General features: G+C 41.8%; 1 protein-coding gene across 4 annotated transcripts in view; it reads right to left on the bottom strand.

The window, feature by feature from the left end:
* The window catches only part of EDRF1 (erythroid differentiation regulatory factor 1), a 33,817-nt gene that overhangs the window by 8,300 nt on the left and 13,558 nt on the right, over positions 1–11,959 (bottom strand). For all 4 annotated transcript variants that reach the window (XM_006080429.3, XM_006080430.3, XM_006080431.3 and 1 more), the window contains 8 exons: positions 11,598–11,858; positions 9,246–9,317; positions 8,575–8,725; positions 6,387–6,575; positions 5,931–6,131; positions 4,287–4,505; positions 1,773–1,996; positions 58–216 (listed from right to left, as the gene is read on the bottom strand). In XM_006080429.3, the coding sequence (XP_006080491.1) occupies positions 58–216; positions 1,773–1,996; positions 4,287–4,505; positions 5,931–6,131; positions 6,387–6,575; positions 8,575–8,725; positions 9,246–9,317; positions 11,598–11,858 (1,476 nt within the window). The remainder of the gene's footprint in view (positions 1–57; positions 217–1,772; positions 1,997–4,286; positions 4,506–5,930; positions 6,132–6,386; positions 6,576–8,574; positions 8,726–9,245; positions 9,318–11,597; positions 11,859–11,959) is intronic.

Here is an 11,959-nt window from a genome sequence, read left to right as displayed (position 1 = left end):
TTAAACAAAGGAATATATAAGGTTAATACTTCTACATAATCCAGCAAATATTATTACCTGCTCTTGAGCTTTTCTAGATAATGGAGCATAATCTTGCTGTAGAGTTGCCATCGTAAAATAAGTAGTGGACAGTTCCCAATTCACCGAGTCCCAGACGGCTGGGTGTATGTCCCGTGTTCCCAAGGACCTCAGAGCTTTCAGGTAGTAATCAACAGCCTGTGAGGGAGCAAAGAGGGCCGCTGTGACTCAGCTCAAGTACATGACTTAAACTAAAACATGCCTCACAGTCACCCCAACAGCAACTTCACTTGACAGAATTTATGGGACAGTGTCTGAAGAAAGGGAAAAAAGTACATCAATGATGCTTTTCAATGACGGAAGTGATTTCAAGTGGACTGCACGCCGCCCACCTTTCCTCTCGAGTCTGTCATCAGCCAAGCTGTTTTACGACTCGTGTGAACCATGAGGATGCATTTCTTCATTTTTTTTTCTCCTTTCTAAATGAAAATTATAGCTTATATAACTAGCAAACTAGATAAAATATTTTTTGACAAGTCTACAGATAGAACAATTTGCTGGGTTTGAATGTATAAAGCAGCAATCCTCCCCACCTCTGTCACAATGCTGAAATGCACGGTCATTGTATTCAGCCAAACAAAATCTCACTGAATTCCATCACCCACCAATAATTTCTACATTTCTGGTGTGTACTTATCCACTTTTTCTATGAATATATAAACTTAAGAAAAATAAGATCACTTTGTTTTAAAGCTCAATATGCAATGAACATTACTCACTAAATATAATTTAAACAGATTGAAAGTTCTTGACTAAATGCGTGTTCTTGAGTTCTTTTACCTCCTCCAATACTAGATATCACCATTTGCCAAAAAATTTTACAATTTGATAAAAGAAACTCAGTTTAAAAATTACATAAAACTTTGAAATTGTTCTTACATATGAACCAGTTTTTTTGCTCAAGGTTATTTGTTCTTTCTGCTACTGGGGCAGCTTATTTTCAATGATTCTTAGTTGTTCTTTTTATCTTAAGGGTTTATTAACCTCTGAGCTGTCGTGTGCTTTATTTTCCCTAGATTTGGACCACTCTGCAACTATGCTTTCTGTTGTGCATTAAAAAACAATTTTTATGCATCTGAACATCCATCTTTGGATGGATTTTTGCTTTGCGATTTTTGCTCGTAGTGTTATGAAGGCAAAGTCCCATCTCATCAGATTAAATATCTACCTGTGTTTTCCTTTGAGATTTCTACAGTTTCACTTCTCCATGTCGATCTTTCGTCCATTTGACATTTACTCTGGTGGTAGTTGTTGTTCAGTCCCTAAGTCGTGTCCAACTCTTTGCGACCCCATGGACTGTAGTCAACCAGGTTTCTCTGTCCATGGGAGTCTCCAGGCAAGGATACTGGAGTGGGTTGCCTTTTCCTTCTCCAGGGGATCTTCCCAACCTAGGGATCGGACCCCTATCTCCTGTGCCTCCTCACTGGCAGGCAGATTCTTTACCACTGCACCACGCAGACTGGGGTGGCTTTAATCTGGTTACACCAATGCAATTTACTGAACGATTGTGTTTTCCCTATCAATTCAACCTGTCGTCTTCACTACTGAATCCTTAGTATTAGGCCATTTGCTGATGTCTCATCCTGTGCAATCACCACAGTTAACTATTTTAGTTTTATAACCTTTTAGTGGAGCTACAGCAAAGTGTAAATGACAAGTGTGAACAGATGAAGCCCAATATGCAAGTGTGTTACCTTATTGTAATACAAGCCTTCTTCCGGTGAAAATTCACGTTTAAATTCATCACCTGCGCCACAGTGCGCCTGTGCACAAATCCGCATGAGTCGTCCCGTGTTACATAACAAAAGGGCCGCATTTGTGGCATCGTCGATCGACTCAAAGTTGTGAATTCCCTTTTCAAAACAAGAAAAGCTTTTTTTCCACAACTGTTGCTCTGCAGTGGACACAGTTTTGCTCACTTTGCCAAAAAAAGAAAGAAAACAATTGCGTAAGCAGGTATCAGCGTAAGCCCACCAGTGTGTCTCGATGAGAGGAGCGCGGCAGAGACAGGGTGTCCAGGGTAGCACCAGCCGCCTGGGTCAGCTGCAGCGCACTGTTCTCATCACAGCTGTTGTATTCTCTTCACACCTGTTATGTTCTCATCACACCTGTTATGTTCTCATCACACCTGTTATATTCTCTTCACACCTGTTATATTGTCATCACAGCTGTTATATTCTCTTCACACCTGTTATATTCTCATCACAGCTGTTGTTACATTCTCTTCACACCTGTTACATTCTCTTCACACCTGTGTTCCCCACCCCCAGACTTATGCTGAGGTCCTAAACACAAACGCAATTCCTTTAAGGCCATCTGTTGCTGCTGTTCGGTTTCTAAGTTGTGCCCTCCTCTTTGTGGCCCCGTGGACTGCAGACCGCCAGGCTGCTCTGTCCATGGGATTTCTCAGGCAAGAATACTAGAGTGGATTGCCATTTCATACTCCAGGGAATCTTCCCATCCCAGGGACTGAACTCATGTCTCCTGCATTGGCAGGTGGGTTCTTTTTTTTTTTTTTTTTTTTTTTTTTTGGCAGGTGGGTTCTTTAGCACCCAGCCACCCGGGAGGTCCATAAGGTGGGACTCTGATCCAAAATGACTGTCCTCATAAAAGACACAGATGCCAGCCATGTGCACAGAGAGAAGGCGAGGTGAGAAAACAGCAAGAAGGGGGCCACCTGCAAGCCAACGGGAGAAGTCTCAGAGAAATCCAGCCTTGGACTTTTAGCTCCAGACTGTGAGACATCAACTTCTTTGTGAAACCATCTAGTCCATTGAAATTTTTTTTTTTACTCTTTATGTTGTATTGGAGTACAGCTGATTAACAATGCTGTGATAGTTTTAGGTGGACAGCAAAGGGACTCAGCCATACGTAAACATGTCTCCATTCTCCCCCAAATTCCCCTTCCACCCAGGCTGCCTCATAACACTGAGCAGAGTTCCCTACTATATCCCTATGCTATACAGGAGGTTAGTCTGTGCTATTTTGTTATGGCAGCCAACCAGGCTAAAACAATATTCTGAATCCTCTTCTCTATTAATAAGCTGGTATTAAAGCAAGCAAATAAGAACATCTGAGCAAAGCACCATTTTATAAAGATTCTAGAGACATGGTCCCTTGAATTTTAAGAGGCACAATCTGCATCTTCTCGAATTCTCCTTTCTGATTACCACTTTTCATATGCCTTTACTGACTTCCTCTTCCAGAGGCACCTTAAAAGCACATGTTCTTATATCTCAATTTAAAAAAATATACTATATATGTATAAATAACAATAAGAAAAAAGCTCAGATCCTCCCATTAGCAATGACTTCTTGTACCCTGGCGCCAAGCACCACTCACAGGGCACAGGCATACAGTAACTTACTTATTCAGCTCATGCACGGTCCCCAGTTCTCTCCCTCAGCCCTTTTTGTTTCTCATGCTGTGTGTTCAGCCTCTACAATCTCACCCATTCCCATGGGTTCAACTATCACCCCGATGTGAATGGTTCCCAGCCTAAGTCTCGCTAACCCAAAGAGCTCTTGCTAACCCACACATTTCTGACTACTAAACCAGACCATTCACTCACATGTCCACTGGCCTCTCACACTCAACATGGGTCCAGAGGAATCCAACACCCTCTGCCTGAATCACCGAAGACCACTCGTTGCTACTCCCAACACCCACTGACACGGTATCTCTGGCTCTTTCCTCCTGCCTACTCTGGTCAAGACATCCCACCTTTCCCACGTCTGCCTGCTGATGCCCTACATGTCACGTGCATTCTGCCCAAACTATACCTTCTTCCCACAAGCCTTCCAAAAACATGCAACTCGAAGAAACATCTTCTTTCCTCACTCCTCTACTGTACTGCACTGGTACTTACAGCATTTTTCAGAGATCTGTATTCTTATGTGGCTTCCCAACTCGGAAAACTAAGTCTTAGCTGATTTTATATCCAGCACAAAGCCTACCACATGGTTGACTGTCCAACTCACTTCTGAACAGATCTGGTGGAGGACAGAGGACACTGAAATGATAACTCCCAAGGGAAAATAATGTCTCTTCCTACTTTTATTTCTTCAGGATTTAATAATAAAAGATAAACAGTGCATCCCTTTATGACAGTAAAAGAAATGCCACAGTTCTTGGCTTAACTATGTAAAAATCAGCATGATTTACTAACAGAATAGGTGATAAAGAGAGGACTCCAGAAAGATACTCACCTAGTCTCTCACTCTGTAACGCAGCAGCCTGATTCATGTAAAAGACACCAATTTCATTTCTAATGTTACCCATTCTCTTCAGTACTTGTACATAGTGTTCTGGATTTTGACTTTTTAAGTCACTAAACTGCAAGATTTCATTAGCAGCCTCATAACATTTACAACTAACTGAAAGTTGACTTTCTAAGTCTGTAGACAAATCAGTGGCCCATGCAAATCCTTAAAAGAAAAAGAGGAAACATTACCACAAGTCATACGAACCCTTCTTCCTTAGCATCTAAGTAATCTAATACTTTTAAGACAAAAGAACAAATAGATGCAATATAGTATAAACATATTAAAATTCAATTAATACCACTAAACTTTTAAATTTCAGAAGTAAAGGTCTCTGAATTTATTTAAACAACTGCATTTTATTGAACCATTAACATCTGATTAAGAGAAGTACTTTCCTGCCTAAAAATATCAAACAAGACCCAGATTTTACTGGATGTACCGCTTATTGGTAAAGACCTAAAGTTGTCCACTGATACAAAGTAAACCATTTTTCTTTTTAATTACTGAAATCCGTTCTTGAAATAAATTTCTGACTGCTACCAGAGGCTAGTTATGTACATTTCCTTCTCCAGAGGATCTTCTCACCCCAGGGATCGAACCTGGGCCTCCTGCACTGCAAGCAGATTCTTTACCGATTTAGCCAGGAGGGAAGCCCTATTATGTTAATAGCAAGTTTAAGTCGCAGAAGCAGCTAACTGATAAGCTCTAAAGACTTAAACCTGCCATCTAGTGGAGACTGGAGTAAACTCAGGGGCTGGGCCCAAAAACTCAAGAGAAAAAAGGGCAGTACCCCTGCAGCTAACTTTCAGGGAGCACGTCACTCTTACAAAGAGGTACCTTAAGTGAAACTAACATGATGGGAGCTGCAAAAACAAACTACGGATTTTCTCACCACATCTATTAAAATAAAACGGTCCTCTGAGAAATTCGGACAGAGAGGAAGGGAAGAAAGAGGGCCAGAAACCCCCAAGGAAAATTATACATTTCCTCCCTCTGTGTACTCTCTAGATGTTAACAGTCCAAAACTTTGGGATGTGGGTATCAAGTGATATAAACAACTCAAGAGCATAATAAATAATTTCATGATACATTACAAAAGCACCTTACGTCTCATTTACTGCCCTAATTGCAGGTGCTTATATCTACTGGATAGAGCTAAGAGGAGTAATACTGCTGCTGTGGACTAAATTCTCCCATCTCCCAGGCTTAAAATCTGACGACTCCAAAAACATAGCCGTGAACCAAGTTCAAAAAATAATGACCTCTGTATCTTAGCCCCCAGGAACCATTCGGAAGGTAAAACATTCATTTTTACACATTGCTAATTCCTTTTCAAAAGAAAATCATGGGTTGGTCAGTTGACGAAAGGGTTATTACAGAAAGACAGTGTAAAATGGTTAATATGATCGTCTCCAGAGATTATTTTTAGTTAGTTCCAGTTGTATAATTAGTAATTACAAAATACTTCAAAACCATTTTAGACACAAATACACAGGATTGTGTTCAATGTTAACATTAAGAAACGATGAAACCCTGACATTTCTGGCACTTCTCTGAGCCACAGTGCAGGCCCTCTCCCTCTCATACCCTGGCAGCTGGACTCCCTGTGAAGGCTGTGCAGGATCTCCTGGTCCTCCTTTGTTTGGTAATTGAACTCCTCAAGGTGTGCCGCCCTGTTGCTCGAGTTCTGGGCCAGCATTAGCTGGATATCACCACAGAGCGTCAAATACTGAGAAAGAAACAGCAGCACTTCAGAAAGCATATTGGTGCAGAGGCAGCAGTAAGTATCTATGTGGAAAGAGCAGGAAGGAGAAAAAACACAGCACGTTAAAAATGAAAGGACACAGTAAAACTTACGAAGATCCTTCATGTATTTCAAAATGAAGGGCTGTTAAACCAGAGTGGAAAATACTAGGAAACATACAAGGTGAAAAAAAATTTTTTACATGAAAATTTCACTGAGTAAAATTTCACTGTGATTCAGATGCCTTCTCTGATCTCTCCTCCCAAAGCTATTAAACATATTCATCTGCAGTGACTTACCATGGCTCTGCAAAGCTAATTTAATGTATCGTAACGCTCTTCCGTATTTCTGAAGACTCATGGCAGCATCAGACAAGACGTAATAGGCCTTTGATGACTTGAGAATCAGCTGGAGCTTCATTTTATGTTGCCAAGAACCAGGGATCATTCCAGATTGACTGGAATAATTACCCTTCTGAAGGGAGCCCACTATGACATGAGGGGGAAAAGATGCACATTTTATTTGAATGTAAGTCTCACTGTACAAAAAAAAAAATTGTTTCTTGATATAAACACACCAGGCTTCGGTACAATTAACAGCTACAACAAAACTGGTAAATACTATGCTACTTAAATGCAGCGAAGTATTAATAGAACAGCAGTGTCTCAATACTCTTGAGGTCTCCAGAGCCCCACTTCCACGCAGCTATCAGCTCTGTCACTCTCTCTGGGGGTCACTGACATCACTGGGTTCATGACTGACATCTACTTCCTTTCTCTAGCCTATGGGTCAACCTGCCCCAAAGTTCACCTTCCTGCTGCTGCTGCTGCTAAGTTGCTTCAGTCGTGTCCGACTCTGTGCGACCCCATAGATAGCAGCCCACCAGGCTCCCCCATCCCTGGGATTCTCCAGGCAAGAACACTGGAGTGGGTTGCCATTTCCTTCTCCAATGCATGAAGGTGAAAAGTGAAAGTGAAGTCGCTCAGTCGTGTCTGACTCTTAGCGACCCCATGGACTGCAGCCCACCAGGCTCCTCCATCCATGGGATTTTCCAGGCAAGGGTACTGAAGTGGGGTGCCATTGCCTTCTCCGTCACCTTCCTAAAGCACAGCTTTAATCACAGTAGAACTCCTGTTCTAAACATTAAAATGGTTCCTCACCACTTATTATATGTCATGCTCAGCATCTCCCAGGTTCAAGATTTCTCATTTTTTGATCAGCTCTAATGTTTGAGTCTTTCAAAATACAAATGAAAAGTATTTAAGGCTCTTTTATGGTTTTATTCATGCCTGTATTTCTTTTTCCTCTGCTACTGTATGCATTTTCGATGTGTGAGGCATTGTCAGAGAACCAAAGATGAGGTTTTACTCACAAGTGTATTTGTGTGTGTGTATAAAACCATTAAGCACAGCTGAGGATGACTAAGGCAGGCTTCAGGAAGTGCTTACAGGACAAAGTGGTGAGGGAACCAAGGAACTGTGACTCAGACAAAGGTGGTGAACACAGAGGCCTTAAACAAGAGCAGGATATTCAACAATTGAGAGGGGGGAAGAAGGAACAGACAGAAAAGGCATTTCAGAAAAGACAACAGCGTGAAAAAAGCAGAGACAGGAGTCTCAATGCTGGTGTGTACAAGCTCAGACCTGCACACAGGAGGCACAACAAAATGCTGGGGAAGTGAGTCCTGCCACGCCCCACTTATGCTCATTAAGAGAAAACCTTTCAGAAAGCTCTTGGTACTATTTTAAACATACGGGCTTTCAAAATACTTTCAAAATTAGCTGGAAATTGGTTTTAAAAACGGGAGGGGGGATAGGATTGGGAAAAGAAATACAACTTAGACTAAAATGAGAAACTCAGCACTTTTACTTTGAAGCCCACATGTTCCTCATGAAGTGACGTCCTTGAACAGAGCAACGCTTTGTAAGTACACGTGCAGCTTATTCCAGTGCTGTGAGGGGAACAGGCTGCCACTGCCCTGGTAGCACTGGTCGTCACACGCACCGCTCTGAACATGTTACCTGCACTAATTCACTTAATCCATACAGCACCCCTTTAAAGGAGGCACTGCTTTTGTCTCTACTTTGGGAGAGAAAACAAGGCTCAGCAAAGTCAAATGACCTGCCCCAGTGAAGCTGAGACCTGAAGCTGTGCGGTTTGGCTCCTAAGTCCTTGTGTTTAAGCCCTCGACTGTTCCTACTGAAGCAGGGCTTTCTCAGGAGAAGCCTAAGGGCTGAGGGCATTAGTTCCTCACAGGAGGAGGCAGGTTCCTTACGTTCTTGTTAGAAATATCTACCTAGGATCGAAATCACCCTGCTTTATTTTACACTTGGAATGAAACGATATCTTCCCCTACTTTCCTTTCATATGTATCCTTTATCTGAATTCCTTTCAATGAAGGCCTTAATTGACCCAAATCTGCTACTGATAAAGGTCCAGTACATTATTCCATTGAAATGGCCTTATTTGCACTTCAATTCAACTTACTTTTGTCCAAAAACAAGGCCATCTGCTTCTCTAGACCCTCAGGACCCCCTCTTGTGGATTCATCCTCATATTTTAAAGGGATTGGGGTGTTGGGGTCAGCGGCAGGGAGGTCACTTTCTTTTTTGATGCTGCTGTCCACAGACTTTAAACCCTTTAAAAAAAGGAGAAATGTTTACATGTCACTGAACATCAACTGGAAATGAAATATAACGCAGTATCTGGACAACCAGATACACTTAGGAGAATTTATATTTTGAAAACAGACTTTAGAAACTACATTTGGCCTGAAAGTTAGGAAATACTAATTTTCAATTCATGCTTTAAGGGGGAAAAATATCACAGTAGAATATCACTCAGAATCACATTCAGCTGACTCACTTGGCTGTACAGCAGAAACTAGCACAACGTTATACAGCACCTATACTCCCAATAAAAATTTATTTAAAAGGAAGATTAACATGTAGACACCAATAAACAAGTGAGAAGGCAATGGCAACCCACTCCAGTGTTCCTGCCTGGAAAATCCAGGGACGGCGGAGCCTGGTGGGCTGCCGTCTATGGGGTCACACGGAGTCGGACACGACTGAAGTGACTCAGCAGCAGCAGACAAGTGCCATTTGCGTATCAAGTAAAAGCTTTACTCAAACAGTGAAGTCTCAACTGAAACTTACCTCCAGAACATAGCTCAGCACAAGCCTACAGCGCTCTTCTGTGTCATGACAAACCGGAAACGCACAACTGGGCTTCAGAAACAAACATTAAAAATTATTAACATGCTGCCAATACAACAAATTCCATCTCCCAGGAATTACTAAAATTCTGCAAATCAATAAATTTTGAACTTTTCTGTGTATTCAGCTTAGTGAGGTATCCGTTTCAAGGTTAATGAACTGTTTCAATTACACACTAATCTTGTTTTAATTGCAGAGTAAATGGATATAAGCATCAACAAAAATCTTGTTTAAAAAGATCTTCCAGTATATGTTGCTTTAAGTACTTAAAATTAAAAAAATAATTCTATTACAACCAAAAAAGCAAGCAAGAAATGTTTTAAATAAATCTACACCTAATCCGATAGGTCAGCTCACCCCCAGCGAGCACTAGTACTTGCTAACACACAGTTCACAATATCAGCAGTTTAGCAATGTTAACCAGCACTGCCCGCGGTCTCATGTATAATGTATACACTTAATTAGGAGCAGAGCCAGTTAATAACCTCTGCCTACTGAGTGATACGATGTGTAAGTAGTTCTGTGAGGCATTCCACTTGGTGAATCTTACAGGCTGGAATTACCGCTCTCATTATACAGAGAAGTAAACACAGATGTTAGGTGCTGTGTTCAAGCCCGCAGTGAGCGAGTGCTGAGTCCAGGGCCCTGGAGCCACACTGTCTGTACTCCAGAAAGTACTGAGATACGGCAGAGCTAACACAAAAGACATGTTTATATGAATGCTGTTTCTGAATGCTTTTGATACTGATACAAAGTACTCTGCTAAAAAAAAAATCTGTAAACACACCACTCACCAAATGTAACTGCATTCTGTTGACGAAGCAGTTTCCCAAATAAGGTACCTTTTACAACCAATGATTTTGTTTACAGTAAGAAACATTTTTTTTTTACTGTACTGGGAGTTGCTCAAGCTGCCAAGTGCACTAAAATTTAGATGGAGAGTTAATGACTTTTTCCTGTGGTGATTTAGTCAAATATTTACTGAACACCAATTATGTGTTGTGGCCTTCCTAGGTGATACAATGGTGGTGAATCCGCCTGCCAATGCAGGAGATGCAGGTTTGATCCCTGGGTCAGGAAGATCCTCTGGAGGAGGAAACAGCAACCCACTCCAATATTCTTGCCTGAAAAATCCCATGGACAAAGGGGTCACAGTCCATGGGGTTGCAAAGAGTCAGACATGACTGAGCGACTGAGCACACGTGCACTTTATGGGATGTAGCCATGGAGATACAGGAGAGCCTATATTTCCAGGGAGCCCATACCTCCAGGGAGCCTATATTTCAGTGATGGGACACAGACACACGGGAATTTCAGGTACAGATTACCAGCCCCATGAAGGAGAAAAAAACAGAGCATGTTTTATCTAGAGCAGTCAGGGAAGGTCTCCTAGAGGAGGTGACATTTCAATCAACTTAGAAAAAGCCAGCCACAAAAAGGTCTGGGGAAAGGGTAAGTTCTGAGCACACGCAACAACAGATGCACAGGCCCTTAGGTGGGCATGACTCTGAACATGACAGACAGAGAAGAAGGCAGTGGGGCTAAGGTAAACGAGAGGAGAAACGAAGAAGAGGTCAGAAGGACAGGCAATGTTTTGGAATGACAGAGAGATCCTCTAAAAACCTATTTGAATATAAAATTTCCATCTGAAAGTTAACATCAGAGCTTAAAGTAAGAGATTATCTATAAATACGACTGGAAAGTAGTAATAATTTGGAAAAATGAAACACTGTCTAGAAAAAATGGATGGTATGACAGTCAACGCGATCAACACCAACAGAAACCTAACGGGCAGGAAGCTGTTAGGGTCCACTGGGCCGTGACCAGTCAGGGACATGTCCAACCCAGCTGACATGCCCACAGTCACTGAAAGGCACCTTCCTATGGCACAGGGACAAGGTGCCAGGTTTCTCCACACATGGATCAACAAGCCGCCCATGCGCTCTGATTCTATGTTCACCAAGCCACAGATGCCATCTCCCAGCAGCACAGCAACTGGGAAGGGGCACCCTGATGAGGAGAGGGGGCTGCACATTGGTCACTGCAAAGAAAAATCTCCCACATGAAAATTAACATACTGATGTGTCATTCACACATCTGCCCACTGTCAGTTTACATGTGGGTCAGTGACCCTGGGACAATTATAAAACTGATTTTCAGATTTCATAGAGCTAATGATTATTAGACCCTATATCATGAAGGATTAGTTGAAGTAACGCCATCTTTTGAGAGGCTAACTGTACTCAATTAGTTCCATTGATGAAATTTTAATGCAAATGTCAACATGCTCACCCTGATTTGATGAATGGATTTGTATTTTTCTGGAACGGACAGCTCTCCAACAGACTTAATTATAGCTACTGCTTTGTTATCGTCTGATGGGTCAGAGCTAGTGCTGTAGGACCCGTTTTCATCGCTGTCTGGCATCTCCTCCTCCTCTTCACTGTAACTTTCATCAGAATTCTCATTTAATGGAGAGTCTGAACTTTCTTCTTTTTTAGGTTCATCCAATTGAAAAAGTTCTGAAAGCATGTAATTGGCTGAAGCAATAATCTTGCAAAAAGAAAAAAATATATTAGTGACTCACCAAAATTGAGCATTTTAAAACGAAATGAACTTTACTACTGTACTAACAAACCTGAGGAGATCTGCAG

This window comes from Bubalus bubalis, chromosome 23, assembly GCF_019923935.1.
Source record: "Bubalus bubalis isolate 160015118507 breed Murrah chromosome 23, NDDB_SH_1, whole genome shotgun sequence".
NCBI lineage: Eukaryota > Metazoa > Chordata > Mammalia > Artiodactyla > Bovidae > Bubalus > Bubalus bubalis.
Note: the sequence above shows the minus strand (reverse complement) of the source record. Positions and strands in the feature narration are given on the sequence as shown.